The following is a 26318-nucleotide window of genomic DNA, read 5'->3' as shown; positions in this document are numbered from 1 at the left end:
ACCATTACCTAGTTAGGATATCCTACTTTATACAGAATATTGGGTGTCCTGACTTACTAGTTCTTCCAATCTTTCATCTAAAGTTGATTATTAACAGCCGTGAACTGATGCACATGAAAGCAGAAGCGCTGTCCAAGGGACCGCATTCTGCCCCTCCCCGGTAGATATCACGAAGAGACACGTGATAAACGCTCTGTCTGTGGCTCCTGACAGTCGCTGGATAAGCTGAACACAGAAACCCGACTGCACCTCCTCTTCTACAGTGATAACTGGATTTCTTTTTCGTCCCGCGCTGCTCACCAACTCCATCCACTCCCATTTTATATATCTTATTCTTCTTCATTCACACCGTGAGTCACATTTGGAGGACACAATATTTCAGGTAATTTCTCCTAAGCTTTTACGATTTGAGCGGAGTTTGAGTGAAAGTGGACACATCTCGCTCTCTCTCTCTGACTCTTTCCCTCGCTCAGGCTGATGCTGTGATTCACTTGAAAGCAGATCTTGATCGTCTAAAGAGGATTTTAGACTCGGGCTCTCCAACAGACGCGGAAATATGGACGATGCTGATTATTGGGAGCTTTTCGAATCGTTTTCTCATTTTCTTCGTGCAACTGTTTAGGGGTCCCGTGGAAGTAGAGGTCTACGCGGAAAGGTAGAAGAATACACGGCACATTGCTAAAAAAAAATAAATAAAAAAAATATATATATTAATAGCTACTCGAATAAGTAATTAATCCCACAAATACGTAAATATAATCCGTACCGGTTGTGTTGTCGCGGTAGATGTGAAGGTATGGACGATCAGAGGAAGGGGCTTTTGAGCGAAACGTGAAATTCCGATGAAGATCTAATTTATGAGATAAAAGCATTATCATCTTTGAAATCCATCGCGGACACTTATTGTGCAGTTTACTGAGATAATTCAGTCTATTTAAAGTATAATCTTTTATTAAAGGCAGCGTCCAACCTTTCTATTAGATAGACCAATATATTTTTTTTTTTATTTGAAATGCTGCCGAGAAATTAAAGAGTTTTGCTTCTTTCTCAGTGTAGTATTCTTTGTTATTTTAGATTTAAAGAAATGCCGATATAAGTGAAATTATAATACAATAATATGACAAATGGCTATGAAAAGCACATTTAGGGATTCTGACTGAGATCCAGAGATTTTTTGGGAAAGGTGGTCTTTGTGGTTATGTGTGTGAGGGTGACGAACACAAACCGACCATTGTGAATCAAGTGACGCACTTATTCTCATGTTTAGTGTTCAGCCGGGAGCAGAGCATTCAGGGCATCTGTTAACGGAATGCTGAGGTAAATGGTCAGTAGATCTGGTCTCACCCCTCCTAATTGTAAATGTTCCCCAAGACGTTATCCGAGTGATGCATTTCTCTTTATTCATCTTTTATTGCAATTAAGACCCAGAATGTGACTGTTTAGAACAATTTGTGACTTTTTCCCTTCATAGAGTATATATATTCTACTACAGATATATTGCCACTGAGATGAACTCATATGTGTGATTGTCAAGTGCAGCAGCTTGCTTCCTGGAAAGAACTGGTGATGGTAATCTAATGATACAGCTTGTGCTTATTGTGACAAAGGGCTTTCTGACTATACTTCAACTTAATCACAATATTAGTCTAATTCTAGTCTGAAGGCATTGCCAAAGTGGACTTGGAAATGGATATGTTGAAAATGCTGATGCTGTATTAAATCTGCTTTTTTTTCTCTTTTCTCTTTTGCAGAGAGCATCAACACAGAGAAGAGCCTTGACAGGCAAACTGTGTCTTATGCTGAGCTTATCAGCCAACGTGACTCCTTATGGCATTTTTCGGCTCTGCTAGCTAGGACACGGGGTGCAAAGCCCTAAACAAGAATTCCAGCGGCTCACCAGAGAAAATGCAGTTAAACATGAAAATTAAAGTTGCCATTTCAACTTTTCATTATTACATGAAATAGATGCTGTTTGTGTACCCAGGAGATATTTGAATCGCATGCTCAAACTAAGCTATGGCAGAGAGAACCTTCGAAGTGTTTAAACTGTTTTGGCGAGAACAGTGAGATATTAGGCCACTGGCCTGGACAGATTTAAGTAATGCTGTCTGCTCCAGGAAGCAAGCGTTGGCTAAATCAGTTGTCAATTAAACCTGTGCTAACATGTAATCTTATACCTTACAATGCAGCAGTTCATATTTATAAATTTACCTAGGCAGTCAGTGCTACACCAGACCTTTATCACAGTTGACCCAACATACTTTTTTGCATAACCTAAGATACATATATGTAAGTTCATAAACTATTACTCCTAACTACAATCTACCAAGTTTGGAATCACACAATGGTTGTACAAAAGCTGCACAGTGCCCATTTCATATGGGTTGGAATCCTCATATGCTGCTTCATCGAAATAGGCACCTGTCTAGAATTTACAGGTACTGAGGGACAGTGGGCTAGGTTCCCAGTGTGGAATGCATGTTGTGAAAGTGAAATGAGCTTCAACATGAAAACAAAGAGCTCCCATGGGGTTCTTGTTTACTTTGACGACGAGGGATTTTGTGACTTTTTAGAACTTCTCCTAATAAACGGCAAACTCAGCCTTCGCTACTCAATCTTCTGCGCAGAGCCTGCAACTGTGGTGTCTGACACTGCGGTCAACGACAGCCAATGGCACAACGTCACGATTAGGAGAAGCTTTAAGAACACAACCCTTTCTGTGGATGGCGAGATAAAGTGGGTAGAAGCGAAGTCGAAAAGACGAGACATGACTGTCTTCAGCCATTTGTTCATTGGTGGAATACCACCGGAGCTAAGGTCTGTGGTGTTGCACTTGACGTCTGCAGCGGTTAAGGATCAGCCACCTTTTGCAGGATGGATAACAGATATAAAGGTCAACAACACGGAGTCTGAAATGATCAACAGCGAGGGGGTCTTACTGGATGTCTGTGGGACAGCCAACATGTGCTTAAATGGAGGAGTTTGCAGTTTAATTAACAGTGAACCGACATGTGACTGCTCTCACACTGGCTTCCAAGGAAAGGACTGCAGTGAAGGTAAGACCTGGACTTTGTAATTCAACACATCATGGTTTTGACATTACACAAATTAACCCAAATTGTTCAACTCAACATTAGTTCAAAAGTAATGGATTCCCTTCCTTTATCTGAGTAAGCTCTGGTTGTGTGCTATTGATCAGCTATGCAGTTGTTTGTAAAGTAAAATCTCCTTGAAGGCCTCATTAGCAAGCAATGCAGGTAACTTTCATCCCCCAAAGGTGTCCTCTATAACTATAAAGCGGGTCTGTGGGGATGAGTTGACCTATAAAGTATCCCCAGTGAATTGCTGCAAATTAAAGAGCAATGATTGTCATCATAGTCAATGGAGTAAACATGAGTGATACCATTGATCTCATAAAACAAATTAAATGATGGCAATAGAAGAGAACCCACATGCTAACAGGGTGGGGTTTATGGATTAATAAGAGGATTATAGTGTTATAGTGTTGCTCAAAATACACAGAGCTTGACACTAAACAGGCATTTAGGACAGTATTTTGATTTACGGTAATAAACTGTAAATAATATAATTTTAAATAATTTAAGTTTGAAGTAAAAAGTATTAATTAAAACAAACAACAACAATAATCCTTATCACAGTTTTTGATCAGACCTTCAGGAAAAGAGTGTTGCAAATAAGAAAAAACAGGAACAAGAGACCAGTTAAATATAAAGACAAAGGGAACATAGAAGTCCTTTGGAGGTAATGGAAGTAATACAAATAAAAAAATATGTTAATAACTACTGCTTGTAGCTGTAAATTTGCATGTGTTCTGTTTTCCTTTTTTAGTTCTTATTGTGGACATCAATGGATATTCATTCTTAATAAACATATAGTTTTTTTTCCCCATGAAGCAACAATGTAATCTGTTTTGTGACTTTTCAAGGTATGAATCTTTTCAACTATAAGCTCACTGAGCTACCTTTAAATAATTCAGAGCTATTGCATAAATTATTCTTAATTAATCCCCTTAAATTTTTTAGGATAATATAAAAACTGTATTATAAAGTATGCAGGCTTAACAGGCTTATACAGTTTAATCAATTTTTGTTGATTGGTTATAAAATGTTTTTTCAATTTCTTTACAACCCTTATGCACAGACACAGTGAATAATTCCCTCTACAGTAAAGTTGTTTTATTTCTACCACAAATTGTTTCCTATTCTAAACTGGTTGGAACTACAGGCTATGAACCTTTTCCTTCTGTTTCCCATGCTGCAAGCTCTGGCTTAGAAACTGAAAAAGCGGTGCTACGTAGCATAAACGATCAACCCAGAACTCCTTCAAACATGAGCAGCAAGGCGGGCTCATCTAGACAAACCAATCAAAATGTTGGAAGGACCATGTGATTGATTTGCTTAAGTCAAGCTTAACATTCAAATTATTAAAAGACCTCACATTTTCTGTGATGTCGTGATATAACTGATATAAGTAGGGCAATACTTCATAAAGAGCTGTTGCTATTGGTACTTACAGCTGATTTCTGGAGCTGCTATTTCAAACTTAATTTAAGTTTTAAATATTGCAAGGTAATGTTAATAATTCTTTCCTCATGCATTATGTGTAAATTTAGTTTTTTAGCACCCTGGTGCTGATCAGAAGGAAACTAGTATAAATGTGAGGCATTCACAGATATTGCTTGTTGTTTAAAAAATCCACCCATAGTAGTCTCATCCAGCAGTCTATTGAGTGAGAGGCAGGGTCCACCCTGGACAGGTCGCTGTTTATCCTAGGGCATTATTCAAAATGGTATTAGTAATTTAAGATGGTGATATTGGAGCCTGGCTTGCTGGAAATACTAAGTAAATTTTTGATGTGTGCCGTTATTCTATCTCCTTGCATTCCAATCCTATTCAGAGAAAAATGTTATTAAAACAAAGGTACTGAATGAGAGCCTAGAGATGTGGCACTGAACATGTGCTTTGGTTGTGTAAAATCAATCCAGTTCTTTTACACAACCAGTTAATAAATGGTTTTAGCTCAAGCCTTGGTTAAGACCTGGAACCACTTTTGTGAAAAAATCCTAAAACCCTACAACCTCAATAGTATAACTTGAATATAATACATTAGTTATTTCTTTACATCAAGCAACCTGTATCAGTTCATCTAACAGATTACATTCATAAATTTGAAACGAAACATTATTGTGGCCGTACATGTGCTTGGACCTGCCACTAATCTTTGTCTAGTTTTCGTTACAGCTAAAGGCACATCAGAACATCATAATGACTTTGCCATTTTAAGAGGCATTTAAAGTGTCTAAACAAATCTGTCTCAACACTCAAGCCTCAGCAATATTCACTGCCCTTTCAGTTCTAGTATTGCAAGGTATTGTTGGTTATGGTCCTAAATTAATTCTTGGAGAGGGCTTTCTTCTGGGTGTGTTATTTGATGTTTGTCACAAAGTTGTTTTTTGTTTTGTCAATCAGATGAAAAAATTATGATTGTCACATGAGCGCATTTCATGACAAAATACTTGAGCTTAAAAATTTACTGATGAGAAAACATTTTTTTATGCTACAGGAGTGTTGAACAGTCACAGTCAGTGAGGAATGGAGTCATTACGATGATGGCCTGAAAGCTTTTCCTTATTGTTTAAAAGCCCTTTTGAGAATCTGCATCATCACAGGATGTTGTCTATATGGGGGAAGACATGTCCTGAGAGTTACTTACTGTATTCAGAGCATAAGCATGCTTATAAATAAATTATTTTGCAAGTTTCGATAGGTGTGACGACAAAAAAGTGGCATGTTTACCTCATTCTGATGGTCTAAATTTAGCATTGTGCATCTGTTCGCTCAGTTTAGATATTTTCAGTCTAAGTATGAACCCACTTTTCTGACCTGATTACAAACCAGCAATCTGTGTAATGTGCCGATGTCACTTTTCTCCTTGTGTTATGCTTCTGGTCTCCTAGAAAGAAATACACAAATTATAAAATAAAAGATTATTCTCTTACATAATTAGAAATTGCTCCCTTTTTGTAGCACTTTAGAAAACGTTGGTGCTGTAGGAGTTTCAAGAGAAATTGTGTGGCCCTGATTGGTTTGTACTAACAGTTTTGACAAAATAATAAATGCACCCTTATTAAGTTGTGTTTTTCCAAGGAGACAGAAAACTTCACATCCACTAAGCATGACCCAAAACCAATTTACACTTGTTACTTGTTAACTTTGCTTTATGGAGCAGAGCAGGGCTGTATAGAAGAGGACCTTCAACTTTTTTGATAAAAAAATTGTTGCCTGTGGCTGTTGACACGGATTCATAAAATAATTATAAAACACACCAACCCTATAAATCTGTAAGAAAGAGCACTTTTACAAGTAGCAAGAGAGTTGGACTGTAAGTACAGAGGGACTCCTGAAATTTCCAAAACACAATATAGTACATAATTGCAATAATGCACAAGTCAAAATAAAAAGTAAACACTGTTTGCATATTATTTACACTTGTGAAAGAACAAGGGAGTTAGAGCAAGAGTGGAAGGAAAAGTAACTTTCTTTCTCACCCTATTTTATTTCTCACCAGTATGTCGTGAAATGTTTTCTAACCTTTTGGAATTTGACATAGAAGAGTTAACTCTCTTCGAGCTTGACTTGTTAGATACTCAACCTCACTCATTGGCTTGATAGCGTGTCTCTGAGCATCACTTTTCAAGTTGTGTTACAGATGTTCATTTGGATTTAGGCCTGGACTGTGCCCAGACTATTAACAATTGTTGTGACCTAAATTGTTGCACTGCAGCTGTGTTTGCCTCTCTTATCCAGTATCAACACCTATGTAACCTCTAAAAGATGATACAACCTGCCTTTGCTCGAGGTTGCCCATTATGAAGTTACCAGCAACAAGATGACCATAGTCGCCATGAACCTTAATGCTGTCCCTGCCCAACCTGTCAGTTCAGTAACATTTTTTAGTACTTAATGGCAGCAGTAGTTATTTTAGTGGCGTCATAGGAATGAAAGTTAAACAAAGAAACTCTGAGCCAGTAGTAAAATCTATAGGAGACAGGAACATGCATAGCTAAAGAGAGAGACATGGCTAAACACAGAAATGCCGGGTCTAGTGAGAGAGCATGAAGTTATTGGCAGCAAAAACTCAACTTATAGCTATCTGCAGAAATATGTCACAGCTAAACAGCGAAACTTGGAAGTAACCTCACTAAAAAAAAGTTTTAGCCACAGCCTTTAAGGTAGACTTTTGCCTCCAGGACTAAAGCTGTTTCACAGGTGAATTGGAGCATTGAAATATCTGCCTCCCTTTTTACTTTTAGAACCAATAGCCCTGCAGTGTGAGAAAAAAAGTATTTTGTTGGGAATATAGCAAGCAGTTCTTTAACATAAGATGGACCTATATTTAAAAAAAAAAAAGCAACAAAAAAAAGTAAAATTGGGATTTGGATAATTGGGACTGAAACTATGTCTTTGTTTGCTGGCAACCTCTCAAATAAACCATCTCATCCATGTTAGCATCAAGCATTTAGAAGTGAAAGAGATATGTATTTCAAAATAAGACGGCAAAGCTGTTCTTTGAACTTCTCCAAATCTAGCTGGTGACTAAGCAAGGATTTGGTTTAGGAGTATATTGAATTTTAAACTTATTTGTCGATTGGATATTTTATAAACTGTTTTGTTACTTTGATCAGATGAAAGGATTATGGGATTTGCCACCAGATTTGTCAACTTCTTCCCATCCAACTGCAAGCATGGACATTACATGATGTCAGACACAAGCATACACATACACAAATCCCCACAATTGGTTGAAACAATTATTTAAATGCACCGTTCAATCAAAAAAGTTCTCTTGAATGTGACCTTTTGTTTCTCATAAGAGAAATAACAGATGCATTAGATAAATGCATATTTTATCGTTATAAAATGGAACCATGTTTACTTCATCATGCATTGTTCAACCATAAATCAGTAGAAGTGAGAAAGTAGGGCAGACTTAATTCTGGACATTACTTTATTTTATTTGCCCTTTTCTATTATTTATTTTTAAGCATATCACCAGATAGCATTTAGTTATTTGCATAATCTGGAGACAGTATACTGGTACATCTCAAAACATTAAAAGTGCAGTTTTTCTTGCCAGTCATCTCAGAAAATGAAACATTATTTAGAATCATCAAATATACAGTTATATATTTCAGGCTTTTGTTTCTTGTAATTTTGATGATTATGGCTCAGCGATAATGAAAATCCAAAATTCATTGTCTCCACCAATTAGAATTCTGTGATAAAAGATCCTCCTAGGCTCACACCCTACTCATCTAATTAACTCAAAACACCTGTAAAGGTTTCCTGAGCCATTAAATGGTTTTACAGGTTAGTAGGATTCATAATCAGTCATTGATACCCTTCACAAGGAGGGTAAGCCACAAAAGGTCATTGCTGAAGGAGCTGGTTGTTCAGAGTTCTGTATCCAAGTGTATTAACAGAAAATTGACTGGACAAAAGAAGTGTGGTAGGGAAGGTGCACCAGTAACAGGGAGAACCACAGTTTTGAGAGGATAGTCAAATGTAATTCATTCAAGAAGAGCCACTACACAGATGAATACTAGACATGGGCTACAAATGTTGTATTCCCCGTGTCAAGCCACTCCTGAACCAAAGATGTTAGAGGTGTCTTACCTGGGTTAAACAGAAAAGGAATAGTGCAATGGTCCAGCGTTTTGTCTTCAGATGAAAGTAAATTCTGCATTTAGAAATCAAGATCCCAGGACCTTGAGGAAGAGTGGAGAATCAGAATCAACATTGCTTGAAGTCCAGTGTGAAATTTTCACAGTGAAGGTAATCAATGTCATGTCATCTGCTGGTGTTGGTTTATTGTGTTTAATGAAGATCACAGTCTATAAGGAAATTCTAGAGCACTTCATGCTCCCCTCTGCTGACACGTTGTATGGAGATGCTGATTTTATATTCCAGCAGGACTTGGCACCTGTCTACACTGCCAAAGGTTCTAAAAGCTGGTTCAATGACTCTGGTGTTCCTGTTCTTGACTGGTCAGGAGACTCCCTTGACTTTTAACCTCATAGAACATTCTATGGGCTGTTGTCAACATTAAGATGAGAGACACCTCATCCAAGAAGGCAGATGACCTGAAGGCAGTTCTTAACTCAGTCTGGGCTTTCATTACCTTTATGCTGTGCCGCAATAGTGATGAGGCATCATTAAGTGTTTTGACACATTACCAAACCGTATTGGTATTGTGTTGCTACTGTGTCACTTAATACTGATACCTGCTGGACTTTAAAAATCCCTACAGGCAACCTCGTTGACACTGATTTGATGACCTTTAAGCCATTGTATTATATATTATATTGCTTCATTTAAATTTAAAACATTGTTGATATTGTTAGTCAAGTTAAGTTTTCCAACGTTTGGAAATTGAGTCTGTTACGCTTTATTGATACAACTTCTCCAGCTGTACAAAGCACAGATGAAGCCGGAGTTGAAAGAAATTGTAAGGAAAGGTGGAAAAGGTTTGGACAGATAATCTTTTGGTTGTCCTAATATCTTATAGGATCCATCTATTTGGAACTGCAACAAATCAGAGATTACTTTGGCAGATGCATCCCATTAACAGATATGCTTCCTTATAAACAAAGTTTGGCTCGTCCGTGTCCGAAACAGTTACTGTGTCAGCTATGTGACTTTCTTGTAGCGATACATGGGGTTTCGCCCAATGAGCTCCATGCATTGGTGTTGCCGGACCCATTACTATGCCACAATAGGGCGATATTGATTTCAGGTGATATGGCCAAAATCAATATCATGATATGATGAGCAGTTCATTTCAATAACAATAAATGGATGATAACACTACCCCCACTTTATATTACTGTGAGCTGCTCCTCTTCCTACTTGACTAACTCTGTCACCGCCACTCCAACATTTAACATTTCCTCTATTTTCTCAACCTCACTGTCTCTCACTTCTTGCTACAGACTTAATGGGTTGGAGTCACATGACTACAGACTGTAAAGGTAGCACAGCAGCTTAAATCAATCAATCAATAAAAATTTATTTGTATAGCACATTTCAGCAGCAATCAAAGTGCTTTACATCATATCAAACACAGAAACACAATGCAACATAGAATCAACAATCAAAACACAACATTAAGTCAGGTTCCATCAATAAATTTGTAATTGATTAAGTTTCAAATACAATTCCAAACAGGTGAGTTTTTAGCCGAGTTTGCATCCATAAAAAGTTTACCGGTTACACTCCTACTGTGTTATATGGAACAAAATACCTATTGCTATTTTTATTCCCACTCATGCTCACAATCACACAGTAAAGGGATATGCACATAATTCTACTTATACACAGCCCACAAAGACAAAAACGAGTTTTCTTTGAATTAGTTTTTAAATGACGTTGGTAATTGTAATACATTTAAGTGTTTACAGGCCTATGCCACAAGCTAATGGCCTCTAAGTCACAGCACATTGATGCAGTAAGTCATTCAAGAGGATGCTCAACCAAGAATTGAGTGCTTAGGAATATACTATACATACTTTTCAGAAGCCTGACAATTGTGCTTAACACATCCATTGCAGAGGAGATGAATATAAATGACTTTGCTGTCAGGTTGTCTTGGTGTTTTAGCTTCATGTCATGCAACCGCCTCTCTATCACCCTGAACTTACACTCAATGCGTCACCGCTCCGCTGCGTACATATTATTAATATAGACAAGGTCCCCCTCAGTTTTGTCAATTTCTAAACAAATGCGACTTAAAGTTCAGTGCAACTTATGTGTTTTTCCTCTTCATGACACATTAGCTGTCTGATGTGACCTATATTCTGGAACGAATTATAGTGGGATGGTTATAGTTGAAAAAAAAAAGGTACTATTTGAGACCTAATAGAATGTGAGATATGTTAATTGTATAATTTCTAATTAATGCTCTATGCAAATCAGTCAATTTTAGTTTAGCAACATCACAAGAAATTAGAGGTGTTATTGTCAGTGCTCTTTGTCTATCAGGATTAATTACGAGATGCCTCCTGTATCATACATGGCAAGTGTTTTTGCATTTCATTGGTACCTTTTGTGGAAGCTATTCATGGTGTCTTTCTTGCAAATTTATTTTATTCCATAACTATTAAAAGGTTTTAACATGACTTTCTGAGAATAAAAAACAAAATTGGACACCAATTGATTATCTCTCAGCTTTTACTTTAAAGGTGGACTCATCTATATTATGCACTCATACAAAGATATTGTATTTTACTTAGTTAAATTGGCAGTTTTTAAATAACATGACGAAGACAGCCCCCAAAAATAAAATGTCCAGTTAATGTCCCAGAATAAAGTAAGTAGAATTATGAGGTCTGCAGTATTGAGAGACTTGAAAAAAATATGAAAACTAAAACACCTCCTCATCATTTAAATAAGGTTGGTAAGACAAATCATATGGATCAAAGTGTTGTTACTGGTCATCAAAGCAATAGTGTGTCCCCTGAGTTCAGTCCAGAGGAACACAGTCAAGTTACTAAAAGTAACCCTCATTCTGGTCTTCTACCGAAATGCCTACATCCTTCATAAGAAAAGCAAGCTGGAAATTGTGTAGCTAAGAAATGCTGATAGGTGTTTCAGTAATGACTGAGTGGCCCTGCCTTTGAAAAGAGTGAGACTACTTGGCATATTATTTATTTGATTTAATTTTTCTCAACATCAAAGTAGTTTTACTAAAGCTACGTTTTTGTTTGTTTCACTTTAGCTTTATTCATTTTACCAACAATTGATATTTTATGACAAGTAGATTTAAATGCCAAAATACACTGAAGAAATAATGTAATGAAAAGTATTATTAGCTAGCTAAGTTTTATGTTATTTATTCGATTACCTATTTTAGCTGTTTATACAAAGATAAATTATGCTTGTCCTACCCACAATTTTGTTTTTATACCAAAGCAATCCTGGTCTGACAGAACTTCTGAGTGTATCCTGGGGTATCTGATACTAGGATGTTGTTAATGTTAGATATAGATCCTAGCACCCTTTGGGTTTGGCAATGGGAACATTGTGGGTTTGGTAACCTTCCCACAGATGCCATCTGATGCTGCCGGATTGGCATCAGGGGAATATGGTGGCCTGAAAAACACACCATAGCCTTTATTGTGGTACTCTACCAGTCTGTGGCCAATATATTGCAGCTGATCATGTCTGTCTATGCACATATACACATCTATAATGTGTGTATATGTACACAGACATATACACACAAATAAATAATTATCTACTTCAGAAAAACAAAATTTTGTCTAAGGCATTTCTAGATTCCTGGCAAGCTAGACAAGGAGAAGTGAGTAACAGAACTCTTGATTATCATTCATGATCATTTTCTTTAGAAAAATTAACATGGAGCATTGGGTTTTAGCAGTGAGTGGTGCTTTCTGAGTTCTCTTCTAGATTTGAGTTCATTTATAAGTACAGCTCTACAAGAATACTTGATTTAACAAATTAGTATTCAGTAGCTTTGCCCTTGTTCACATATGAATTTAACTACTGAGGTATTGTGGGGAAGAAGATGAATTATTAATGTGAATGAATACTCCTGTTTCAAGTATGCCTGTCATTTTTACAAACCATGTGATTCCACTGTATATCTGAAAGATGGACCTTCTGCAGCTTTACTGCTTTACTCAGAAAAGTAGATTAACAGTATACTTTTATCTTCGCGTCAATAAACACATTATATAATTAAATAATTGGAGGAATTTTCTCGGAGGATTTTCATTTTGTTACAAATAAACAACTGATTATCAAAGGGAATTTCTAAATTTCTTTAACACCCTTTTGACAACTTTTTAAAACATTATTTCTAGCAGACAATAACACCTCTGTCTCAGTCAGACACAGAAAAATACTGAACTCAACAATCTGAAGCTTATATTTTTTGCTTTATCTTAGATAAAGCAAAAGTGTGTTGGTCTTTTGTGATGAACCAACACAAAATTCCTTTTTGTGACAAGGAACAAAAATGTCAATTTTTAATATATAACATATGTAACATACATCCTCTTATTCTATCCTGTTCTGTTCTACTTTGCTGCACATAGTGTTATAAGGCCCAAAAGTTTAATTTTGGTTTCATCTGAGTTTAGCACTTTTTTCATAGGTTGGCTAATCCTCCTGCATGGCATGTTTCAAACTGCAAATAGAACTTCTTATCCTTTCACTCAATTATTCAACTAGTAAACTCTACAAGTAAACCATGCCATAGTCCTGAGAATGAAGTCTGTTCATCAACAAGGAGACCTTTGAACGTAGTTGTTTGCCGTGGATATTATATAAAATCAAAACAGTAAAAAGGGCTACAATAATGTTTTTTCAAATTATTTGCAAACATTTTTGAAAAGTAAGTGGATATACTTTTTGACTACATATTCAAGAAACTGGAATATGGACTTCAAATAATCTTGTTTTTCATTTAGAAGTAAATTTTGAAAATAATGTGTTTTGTTTTCTTTTTCTAAATCTGGTATAATATTTTAAATTCCCCCAAAATTAAATGTGTTTTCATTAGCTGTGAACCAAAAATTAGCTGAGTTAACAGAAATAGGCCAGAACACATCCACCTGTGTGCAAGTAACCTATGTAATGTGTTTCACTTGGTGAATTGAGTTACTGAAATAAATGAACTTTTAAACATTAGAATTATGACCCCATTTATGTTGGTTTATCACAAAACATAAACTAAAATTACATTTGCAGTTGTAGTCTGCCAATATTTCAAAAAGATCAAATGTGGCAATACATTCGTAAACACATTACAAGTATTTTTTCCTGGCATATGACACTTTCAGGAAAACGAGCCTTATTTTCTCAACCATTGCAATGTTATGCAGGATCTGAGAGAATTAGACATATCTTGTTTAATTATTTGGTTATACTAAAAACATATATGTTATTTTATTTGTAACAATATTTCCATTTCCAATATTACCACATTTGCTTGGTAGATTAATTCCAAATTCCAAAACAAGTCATAAGAGCACATGAATAATTTCAAAGAAATGATGCCCAAACCAAGTAAAAACAAATAGTTTTCAGAAACATTTTTGTTACAGTCATGTTTACATACTTTGTAATTCTGTTACTGAATAACATCAGACATGTTAAGCTACTTTTGACATCTACAAAGCAGTGGCTAACATGTTGAGGGTGTTTACACTGAAGGAGAATCATACCGTCCTTCTTGTTTATTTTTTCTGAAAATGAAATCTAAATTCAGTTTTGCTTCGCTTCAAATGACACTGTTAATTCATTTAACACATGATGTATTTTTATTTTCACATGTGTTTTTTTATGTATAATGGGTGAAGATGTGGATTAATGGTAACAGTGCTTAGAGCTTAGTTGCATTAATGCTCAGTATGCCTTATTGCTGTATTTTTTTAGGTTAAGCTCAAGAGCCACTATTCAGATAGGGATTTGTTAGACGTCAACAGTATGAGAAGTGGGAACTCATTTTCTTAAGGAAGTCCTATACATTTACTGGCTTAAATAGCCACCATTCTGCACTTTGTAACAAGTTGGAAATATGCTGAGCCTACACTTACAAACTTTCCACTTGCATTGATTTCTTAATGCCATCTTTCACTGCTAATACCCGTCACAAAAGAGATTGACTCCACAATGGTAATACTATCCTAGATATTGTCAATCCTGGGATTAAGGTTATTAGAAATTCTGTATAAGCTGCTCTGATTATCCTGTTGGATCACTCCAACCCGTACGTAAGATGTAAAAGAATGGAGAGCACATCTGCTCACACAATCCTCTCTAACGGGTCTGTCTCTTTGGAGATATCTGGATTGGAATACAATGTCCACACACCATCTGTCCTGAGAGCCTGTTAGTAGCTGAATAATAAGAGTAATTAAATCACAATCATTGATGTTATTTGAGTACAAATAACATCAGTTATTTAAACATGAAATGTGTAATGCAATGTGAATGAATAGATTGAACACATACTAAAACATTTCTTGATTTTTTAACGTTTTATATAAAAGCTCTATTTTAATATCGACCCATTGCTAAAGAGGATAAAGGTGTATCTGTGCACCGTAAAGGGCAATTTTATAGTTCTTCCCTTTCAGTTGTGTTTGAGTTTGTATTTAATTTTCTTTCCTGAAAGTGAGAAATATGTAGAAAAGTCTATGAGAATAAAAGCGTGGCCAAGCAGCATAGAATGAAGCTTAAGGTTAGATTGGAGTAACCACGTTCCGTAACACCAAACTTGAACATTAGTACAAACCGCAATGGACACTCAAGACAATGGTGATATCAAAGTCCTCTTGTGATATTTGGACAGCATTTAGAGAAATGTGGTAATTTCTTCTGTCTCACACCAGCATTGTTACGTTCATGCGCACAGGTATCAGCACTCTTTTTTTTTTTTTCCTAAAGTTCTGTCAGCAGAATAGCCATTCTTTATGTCAGTGAGCCATGCAGTGGATGTAGAAGTTTCACTTTTCTGTACATAATCAACTGTGTTTTGCTTGTGAGGATTTGAGTGCAACAGAATAATGTTGCTGTTTAAAATGTTTTTCTGAGGACAGTGAATGTCACACTACGCAAACTCTGTCAGTCCACAGGTAGTTTTCTCATCAGAACAAGAGCATGTTTTGCCCTAAAAACGTCAGTTCAAGTTAATGCTGCAGATCTTGGATGGTTAAAGAAACTAATGTACATGCAGTCAACAGCTGAAGTCCAACACTATGTAAACTTGATTGATATTTTGCACTAACAAAAGTTAAAAAAAAAGCTAAATCAAGTAAAAGATAGCATTTTGTTATGTGAAAATTTCTGTGCTGATGTTTTCTTCAGGCTCATGTCATCCTCTATTGGAGTAGCAGGAACTGTGCAACATTCCCGTCCTTCAGACGCGTACTTTCCCTTAAATCCTGGGGCAAAATATTTTTTCAACTGTTTGTTTCTTTGTGCTTTGATCTTCAACTTCTCAAAAAAATAATTCTCTTTTAAATTAAAATAGACAAACACAGACAAACTATGATCATTCCAAAACACATTTACTTTCTTGTCTCTTCTTTGTATAGTGCTTGCCTTCTGGTAGCTTCCTGTAACTGAGTTTTGCTATCACTATTGATTGACAAATTGTTCATTTTTAAATCCTTGAATGTTCCTTTTGGACACTGTCCTGTTTGGCAAGGCCATTACCACTGGGAAGATTTTTCTAAAAAGCTCATTCAAAGACAGAAATGGTCTGAAGGCGTAAAAGCTCCAGCAGTGACTGAATAATTAGAAGTGGAGTTGAAATTAGTGAGAGTATAATTATCCACAGCTGTGGTCGCTATCAGTTTCTATCAGAATGGCTGGTCACTTAGTCAATGCATGCACTTCCTCTCTTATCCTTTTTTCTGTTGCTTCAATTACATAATTGAGCAATGGTGAGCTGTTCATTGCTATGAACTCCCCTTTGCAGATGCATTAGGTTAGTGGTATAAAGAGATGAGCACCCACTCATTATTCTTGATTTTGTCCAAGTTTGTCCAAGTTGTAATTTAACAACCAATTGATGCTTAGTAGTTCCTGCGCTGGTCTTTCAGATTTTCTATCAAAACATCTGCTACCACTGTTTAAATTAAAATTTCAGTTGAAAGAAATTGGATTGTGTTGTAACATACAAATGTACAATCATTGTAATTATTTACTAATGAAATCCACATGCTGAAACTTGTGCTATTCTTGTGAAAACTCACTTTTTTTTGCATTCCCATCCCTTTTTATTTATTTATTTTTTACATTTCTATAATTCCACAAACATTTAAATAAAATATCACATATAAAATGTAGAATATTTGTAAAACCTTAAGAAAGAACATTTAACTTTTACCTAGCTAAGTTGTGAATCTGTCTCTTCTTTAATCTCAAGCCAACTGTAAGCCAATATCTGACCGTTCTGAGGATTTTTCTATTAAATTGATTATTTATAACCTATTTTAATTTCTTAACAGCTGGGAGCAAATTTCAACTGTTCATTATAAACGAAACTATTGCCTGCATTTACAAAGAAGCATTTTTTAAACCAATAGTGATATTTTAATTTCAACATTAAAGACTTTCAGTTTTGTTTCTGCATTTATTCATTTACGATTTTCATGTGGATTTTGTGGAATGGACCAACTTCGTTAGATGTCGCAATTCTTTGGTTATCAAACAATTAACTATTTTGCTCTGTCCACTGTTAGAATATTACCATTATTATTAGAAAATTTGGAAATAATAGAGTTTAGTCCTGTATGAGAATGAATTGTGACATCACCATTGATTAGAGCACTATTCACTTTGGATGTAATATTCTGTATAACTCAGTTTTAGAAAATTATTGATGGAATTATATTACTACTGCTTGGACTGTGAAGTTTGTGTTAGACTATTTTGAATATTTGGACCATTTAGGAAGCAATTGGGTGTTGTTAAGATATAGTTAAACATCATTGCAGGAGCTATCTCAGCTTTTAGTTTGGATTAAATGTTGTTTAGAATAGCCTCTTCTGTTTGTTTTCTTTGCTACCCAAAATAAATGATTCAGAAAATATGAGTGTAATTCCAGTGCAAGAGAAGACAAATTCACCAGCTCATCAGTGCTTATGGCATTAACAGTAGGTTTATTCAACTAGAAAAGATCTTACAACATTGTCAGAAAGCAGAGAAAAAGGAATTGTATCTATAGCTGTGTGTGGTGTCTCGTGAATATCACGCATGCTTCTTTATTTAAAATGTCAACAGGACTCTCCTTCCTACATCTCTTCAGCCAGATACATTCAGACACACAAGACAGACTTGCATCTGTTTGTGTGTGGTGATGGCATTTTGAGGGTAGCTTGAATGATGTATCGTAGTGGACTAAGCATGTCCAGTTTTTTTTTTTCTTTTCTTTTTTTGTCTACTGTATGTCCTGTCACTTTGGCTTTGAACAGTTGTCACGGTTGGGGGCTCACAGTCAGGGGGGTCAAGATTGTGTTTTGTCAGAATTATGTCTGCATGAGGCAAAGCAAAAAGAAAATCAATTTATAGATTAATTTTCCCACCTGTGTGTCTCTGTGTGTTTTTCTTGGAGAAATTGTACACCAGATGTTTCATTCAGTGAGGCATTAAGTTAGTATTGTAATTATATTCCTTGAACCGCAGACTGCTCTGTGTGCATAACATAACAGCGTAAGACTATCAGAGACACAGATTGTTTGATAGACAGTTGAGTGCATTTTGGTGTAGAGTTACCAGCACAATAGCACTAGGATCACTTTGTGAAGGGGATTAAATGGATTTACAACTGTGGATTAAAATGTAACCAGCTGGGTACATTTGTGAAAAAAATGGAAGTGCATTGGCTTGTGTAGGAGTGTGTGCCTGTGTGAAAGAGAGATAGAGATGAGTGATGGTGACTTGCTTTAATGGATCCTGTGAGGTGATACTGCTATTAGGGAAAAGCTTCTTTCGCTCTTAAAATCACCAAATGAAACCTCGTTCTATGTGGCCCCTAGAGGTTGGTTGAATTTCATCTCATAAAATGCAGTAGGGAAAATAAGTGCAAAGGAGCAAAAATATGTTAATAATTTTTCTTAATAAGTAAATGTCTAAAGGGGCTATTGATATGAAATTCATGCCATGTCAGTAACAACTCGTGTTTCATATGTATAGTTTATTTGTTAATGAATGTAAGACAGAAGAAAAATACTTAAAAAATAGGATCGCTAAAATGTAATAGTATTTAAAAGACAATCTTTTCCCTCTGCAAATCAATTAACCCCAGCTGCTGAACTTTGAAAATGTTTCTCAGTACTAAGATATCACACAAGAAGCATCTTGTGCTATGTAAAACAAAGAGCTTCCTCAAGGCCAAATTTATATTTGTAAAACATACTGATAGCAATGTTTCCAGGTGTATTACTAAACTTCTGAATCTGGAAAAAATAGTCTGGTCAAGTGAGATGCTTACTGAATTCTTTGGATGTCATTGCAAACATATTTGGAGAAAGAAAGATTCTGCAAAATTCTATGAGCATGTCAAGTGTGTATTCTCCTTATCTTGTTGCACAAAACTGATCTAATTTGTGATAATTTTTATAAATGAATCCAAAGTAAAATTTATGTCAATAGATTCCATAGAAATATATTTACCAATAAAATCTGTTTTGTGTTAAACATACTGAACACAAATAACAAAAAATAGTTGCATTTTCCTAATCACACCAAGAAAGTTATTTTCAGTGGTTTCACTTTTGGTAACTAATCACATTCATTTTATCCTATGGAGGTTAAGAATCATGCTAAGATAATGTTCTCTGATCTGATTTAATATGGAGGACATAAATATTGTATGTCTCCAAAGCTATAATTAGATAGGATCAATAATTAATAGCTTCTAATTTAAGATTTAAGCTGATAAAAGGAAGGGAATCAGTGTAATATCATGCTAATCCCACTGGTGTATAAAAAATCATCTAAACTTCCCACACAGGCCACTCACAGAACTAAAAATATGTAGCTTAAATATGTCTCACATCTAACATTACAGGTACATTTGATAAAAATGGACAAAGTATGTGCTGTAGCTAATGTTTCAGTGCCTTTGGGTCTTGACATAATCCAATGTTTTTATTTATTAATGTTTTTCACCTCTTTTTTTGGTCATTGGCAACTGCCAGTCTCATGCTTGCTTTGTCTGAATGCCTTTAATTTCAGCAGAGTGCTTTTCATAGTTAAACTGGGAAAAGAGATCAAACAGTTTGCATGTTTATTTGACAGCAGTATCTCATTTATCTAAGAGACCTGTTTTAGTTTCAATACTTCCTGTATATGCACACAGTCTTATTCATCTAACTTTCTCACATGCAACAAATTCTGCCTGATTGTTTAAATATGCATTTGTTTTCCAACAAGTGAGGCAGTATACTGTATTTCCAAGAAAATTTTGAAATTTTATTAATACAGACAACACCTTTAGATAGAATATGAATACACTTGAATTTTGTTAAGTTTTACAGAACTGGTGTTGTCATGTATCTTAACCAATTAGTAGACGTTTAATCACTTTTGTACATTGCCACAACCTTTGGTAATTTTATGTGTGGTGTCTGACTTGGAAAGGGAACCAAAAGGTATGGTAAGTTTTGAGTCAAAGTAAAAAAATGCTTAACTTGGAGCAAGAAACCATTTTGGAGAGGTAGGAATTTAAATTGTGGTCAAAACTGGGATCCTGATGGCATGGTTAAAACCTGGGCCGATCACAAGAACTATTATTTTGAGTAATTATAAATGGATGTTGCATGCAAAACACAATTTTTTTCTTGTTTTTGTCATGTTTATACCCAGACCCGGATATCTCTGTAAATTTGGTTCTAATATATAGCCTGACGAAGAACTACTCTTTGAGTATATATTTCCCCATTTTTAGAGGCAATAAACGTTTACTGTTACGCGTTCTCTTTTTCTTATTTTTGCATGTTTGAACTCACATGATTTTTAAAAAAAATAATATATATCCCCTCAGGTGGCATGTTGTGTACCTCACCTATTTGCCATCACTTTATCAATATGTATTTATGTTTATTTTCTTTATCAGAGTAACATATTTCACAGTGACTTTCTCACTGCCGTAAAACTCACCTTATTGCCAAAATTAATATAGAAGCAATGATATTTAGGTGCCAATCTTTTGTAAAACTGGATGCACTCACTATTCTTTGCCTTTAATGGTGTAACCAAATCTCCTGAAAACGCCTTCAAAAGATCTCACTGCCTGTTCTGAAACATCAAAGGTTTTACATATAGAGCCAATTCCATTTGTTTATATTATTTTCATTTGCTGTGAATTTTATTAAATAAGACAGCTTGTCATCTAAGAAAGAAAACATTTATGGTGATTATTTTGAGGCAGTAGAGATTAAATTATCTTTAAAGAAAGGTGACATAAATAAAAGCTTTTGAGTGAGAAACAACAGATCAGAATGAACCAGTCTCAAGTTGTGTTGCTTTCCTCCCCTTTGCCTTCACATGCTTTGTGATCAATACTGGTTCTTTGATTATTTAAATGTGAAGCCAGTTTTAAGATGTAGGTGGAAGAATGTACTTTTTGCTTATTTGTAAACAGTCAAATGCGCTCACACTGTTTTAGAGCTGTCTGATATTCTAGGACAGGCATAAGCTTACTAAGTCCCTAAGAGCACTTTAGTTTGTAAAACTTCAACATTTTTTAACATTTAATTTAGTAAATAAATATAACATTTTAGATTTATCAAAATAAATCTATATAGACTGGGATTAATAATTTCATTGGATGTCATAATTTAATGAGTTGAAACACGATTTCATAGAAACTTAATAAATAAATCAATAATTTTCTATGCTCTCGCAAAAACACAGCTGAATAAACTTTGCCTAAGTTTCTCCTCTCGCATTTATATTTATAAGCCGTAAATCGAACACAACAGCCAAACTTATCTCTACAATTTATGACTAGCTTACACTTTCTAAAAGATTCCGTACAAGCTGCTTTTTACTTAATAATGTAAAGTAACTGATAAAAGTCAGTCATCTAGTGATTTTAAAAAACTTAATTCCAGCTCATTATTTAAGTACCATGTGCAACAGCTGTTTTTGATACCTGATGGTCCAGTGAATTCACATAAAATTAAGGTGTTTTGCTCCTATATTATCTTCTAGGTTATCAAAAATGGGGCTACCATAAAGAGCAGATGAACATAAATTTGTATTTTCTGTTGAGATGTTGCAATAGGTCACTTGCATGTGATGTTTATTGCCTTGCATGGTGACAACATGCAATGGCCAGTACTAGCCTGCATGCTGCTTAATGAATATCTCCCTCTCTCTCTCTTTGCCTGCCTATGCCTCCAGAAGACAACAATACCAAAGGTGGGTATTTTCATCCTGGGGACTAATTCCACCTAAAGTCTATCAAATGAATGTTAGAGAATGTTTTGTCTTGGTGATGGTATCGATGTAACTTGAGTGGTAAGTGTGGTTTGTCATATTTTAACTTTGTTTTCATTTAATTATTTTCTATTAATAGATAGAAATAGAAAATTAGAAAATTACGTCCATTAACGATGAGAACAAAATTAATTCATTAATTAATAAGTCAGTTGATTTTCAGAAATACTCATGCCTCCAACAAAGTTTTTAGGAACGCTTTTATTAATTTCAACATTAACATAAAAACAATATTTCTATTCAGAAATTATAAATTCTGAAGTCAATGTATAAAATAAAATACAAAAAAAACCCAGCAAAAAATCTCCTGATTCATTTTTGTCTGTATCTGTTTTATTTTTATTTTTAAAGTCAAGGCTGGATAACGTTTCAAATTTCCCAGATAATTTAAGCAACACTAACTGTATTGCCTGTAAATCTTGCTGTGTAATGTAGTGCTTATTCCAACTAGTTCTATATATCAGTTGCTATAAATTTATCTCATCCATATATATGATATATAAAATGATATATAAAATGGCAATAGTTCAGAAAACTCTAAAAGATTACAGAAGCAAGCAATCAGTAAAAACCCTCTTTAAAGAATCAAGCAAAAGTGTATATTTATGTACATTGAAATATTAATGGATGAATTCTTTACACCAAGCTTAATACTTTCATCAGGCTTCTTTAAAAGAAGTAAATGCAGATTTCAATGTATATTGGTGCTTGTTCATTTATTTTTCTTCAGCAGTTTTGGGTATGAGGATCATTAAGACTAAAATGACAAAGCCTAAAATACCATCTGACTGCAAAACATGTTGCAGCAAGCACAAATGTTGTCAACATTAATTTCAGCATCTAAATCATAAAGAGAGAGGTGTTGTGGGCAAAGGATAATAAGGACAAGACTATTGCTCTGAGGTCCAAAGTCCAATTAGAGGATGAAAGATCATTTTCCATTTCTTTTGAAAACTAATGTCCCACAGTTTGGAGGAAGAGTGAATAGCCACAGAATCCAAGCTGCTTGTGGTCCGGTAGGACTTTTCCAGGCAGTGATCATTTGGGAAGCAATTTCACCTAATTGTGATGATGCATATAGGTCAGCGTGACTTTAGCTTTCTGAACAATGCATAGTAAGTTGCTGATGATGCATTGCAACCTTTCTGAGTTGCCTTAATGCTCATCAGACTAACCCTGTTTGTGTGTCCTCCACTTGATCTCTTCCCTGTTTTTCCCCTATCCCAACACTCCTCAAGTAACAGACATCTGCTGTCAAGGAGATGTCTGCATGTCAGTGTCACACAGTTTCCCATGATCCCTTGTTCTCTGCTGACTGTACTCTTATTTTCCTTTAAGGTCTGGCACACCTGATGATGGGCGACCAAGGTATGGGCTATGTTCCTTTTTCCTGTCATTCCTCCATTGCTCTTCCTGCTCCTATTGTGCTTAGAAATTTGTGAGCCACTAACTCCTGGGCAGGCTTGAAGCTTCTGATATGGGCTGCTGTCTATCCATTTTTGATCAATGGCTTTATTTTTTTGTCTTGTGATGTTTTTCCATCTGACTTTTTTCACAGGTGATCTAGCTTTAATTTGAAGTTTGTGTTTTCTACATAGTTTTGACATTTCCTTTTATATATAGTTTTTTTTTTAATGATTAAAATTTAGTATATCTTTGTGACATATGGGTAGTTGTATTGAAGGACAACTTGCAATAACCTTGTTTGGGTGTTGTGAAAATAGCTTACTGCACTTTTAGAGCTAATCCTCATCTGCCCTCACTTTGGTAATGCATGTTGAGAGCATCTGCAGAGACAATTGTCCATTCTGTATTCTTTTTTTCCATTTTTGCAGTTCTGCATATTGCCATGGCACAGCAGAGCAGCAATGTAGCTTTCTGCTTTCACTGTCCATAGCAGCATCCTATTCCCCCCCCCCCCCCCCCCCTGTATTTGCACAAATTTGCAGCCATCAAGCCTCTCTATCCCCCTGTCCACTGTCCTCCTATTTTGTCAGGACACTTACTGGTGTCTCCTCTCCCTTTGTTCTTCCTCTTTGTCTGGAACCTACTTTCTTCATGGAACATTTCATCAAATCTCATAGGTAAAAGTAAAGGTATTACCCTTTTTAATTATTTGAATTCACTGAGCTTTGTGGTAATTTTTCTGGCATTATATGCTCTTGTTGAATGATATATAAAGACCTATGACTGGGATTTTTAAAAATTGCTTTTCAACTAATTAATTAGAGGGTTTCAAGGTAGGTGCTGCTTGAATTCACATGCTCAAGCTGTGTTGCTTTCACCCTTTTTTTTCCTTTTTATTGCATGAGAGCCATGCAGACTCATATGAATGTAAGCCCCACAGTTGCTGCCCTAGTTCTTGTGCACAATTTGCACCCAGGGGAAACTACACTGCTTTTGTTTAAATGATGGGTTTTGAGGTTGATCATAGTGTTGTGGGCCTCCCATCCTGGCTGTGATCCTCACCTCTTCTCTCTGTGGGGTAAGTGGACTTCTGATTTTTCCCATTTGACTCTCCTCCTCAGGGCAGAGAGGGGAGACTTGGCTTGTAAGGTCCCTACTGAGCATACAAGGTAAAATTTAAATTCTTATGTTATTTTTGCAGTAAACTGATTTAGCAAGTTCACTTGTGTTAAGAGACTGTAATGTTTTATCAATACATGTGGAAAGCTAATTGTAAAATAACAATTTCCATATAACTAATTAATAATGGACAATGTGACATTTAACAATCAATTTTCATTACCTTGACTTGCTTTTGCTTTTAAATTAAATGTTCTATTTGTTTTAGCATAAAGTCTAAATATTTGCTCTTGCACTAAATGTTCTCTAAAACCATGTTCTTGTGAAGCTTCATTTAAGCAGGTAAGTTTTCAAACTGACCAGTGTGAGGAATATTTTGAAACATTTAATTTGAAGAAAAATATTTTTGTCACAGCGTATGGTTTCTGCATCTGTCTGTGGATTGCAAAGTTTTCAACTGCATCTTTTCGAAGTTCGAAGGAATAGGGACATTTTCAAGTGGTCACAAACTGTGTGTGAGTAAAGGTAAAATTTTATATGTTTAGCTTAAACTATAAATCTACATGCACTGTCAAGTGACATTTTTCCCTCCACACTGACATTAGAGTAATGTTTTCCTGTTTTAGGACATATGGTATCAACATTATTTCTATTTGCAAAATGTCAGTACCTTTATTAAAATTCAGAAGCTTAGGTAAATATAATTGCCTTATAAAATGTTTTGGGTAAACTTCCACAACCATCTGATGAACCTTTTCAACCCAAACATTTTATTTAACTAAAGTCTTGATTATTGAGACATCCTCTCCAAAACATTGACTTTGTTGTCATTAAGTCACTTTGTAACTAAATTGCCACCTTTCAGCCATTGTAATAGAGGTTTGTTCTCACTGTGGATGTTGTTCTCTTACTAGTTTTAGCCAGCATTCTTACAGTCTTTTGCATTTGATGTGGGATTGATACACATTAATTCATTCATCTCTGAGACATAGAACCCATCTGTTTTCTCAAATGTACAATGGGCCAAGATTTGATCTCATGCTGTTCATACTCGCATGTAATCTTTTTGAAAAAGTTTGAAAAGATAAACATGGCATTGCTAGGCATTTTGAAGCCATAAGGATAAACTAGACTTGAGGAGGTCCACATTTTTTTTCCTGATATCTTGCCTAGTCTTTTTCGAAGGTTCCCTAATGTCACACATGGCTGCAGTGTATTAGAGGTGTTGTCTAACATAAATTGGCAAGAGTGTCTCAAATTACCTTTAATGTTGTGAATTAGCCTATCAGAAGCTTCCAAATTATTTGAATAATTCTATTAAAATTATCCAAAAAGTCATCATCATAGACAAAGAAAAACCTGCAATTGTCAACCACAAATGACCTACAACAGGAAAAACTTTAAAAATAAAAATGTTTCTTATCACTTTTCTGTAAATATGTTATTCTTTCTGCTATATTACCATAATAATTTCTTCCTATTGGTCCTCCCTAAGCATATGTTTGATCCGTATTTACTGGTAATTCAAAACAAGTCATGAAAAAACCCATATAGCCCATATATATGGAATGAGAAAGCCATAAATTAGCTTTAAAGCTGTGTAATAAATGAGACTTCATGCATAATATTTGCCCACATGCATACACATTGTCTTTTCAGGGGAATGAAATATATTCAACTGCTGTACTTATACAAGCCACAGTTACAGCTTTTGTAATTTGCCTTAAGCTC

General features: G+C 35.3%; 1 protein-coding gene across 26 annotated transcripts in view; it reads left to right on the top strand.

Moving 5' to 3' along the window:
• Positions 1–207: 207 nt before the first annotated feature.
• Positions 208–26318, top strand: part of nrxn1 (neurexin 1) — a 258531-nt gene continuing 232420 nt past the window's right edge. For 7 of the 26 annotated variants that reach the window (XM_023327267.1, XM_023327263.1, XM_023327260.1 and 4 more), the window contains exons 1-5: positions 208–382; positions 1752–3056; positions 21966–21983; positions 23400–23429; positions 24146–24157. In XM_023327267.1, coding sequence (XP_023183035.1) covers positions 2345–3056; positions 21966–21983; positions 23400–23429; positions 24146–24157 — 772 coding nt within the window. In that variant the 5' untranslated portion in view covers positions 208–382; positions 1752–2344. Of the gene's footprint in view, positions 383–473; positions 656–1751; positions 3057–21965; positions 21984–23399; positions 23430–24145; positions 24158–24589; positions 24638–26318 lie in introns of all 26 variants that reach the window. The other 19 variants (XM_023327250.1, XM_023327251.1, XM_023327265.1 and 16 more) reach the window with 12 other exon arrangements.

The sequence above is a fragment of the Xiphophorus maculatus genome, chromosome 22 (genome assembly GCF_002775205.1).
Source record: "Xiphophorus maculatus strain JP 163 A chromosome 22, X_maculatus-5.0-male, whole genome shotgun sequence".
Classification (NCBI taxonomy): domain Eukaryota; kingdom Metazoa; phylum Chordata; class Actinopteri; order Cyprinodontiformes; family Poeciliidae; genus Xiphophorus; species Xiphophorus maculatus.
Note: the sequence above shows the minus strand (reverse complement) of the source record. Positions and strands in the feature narration are given on the sequence as shown.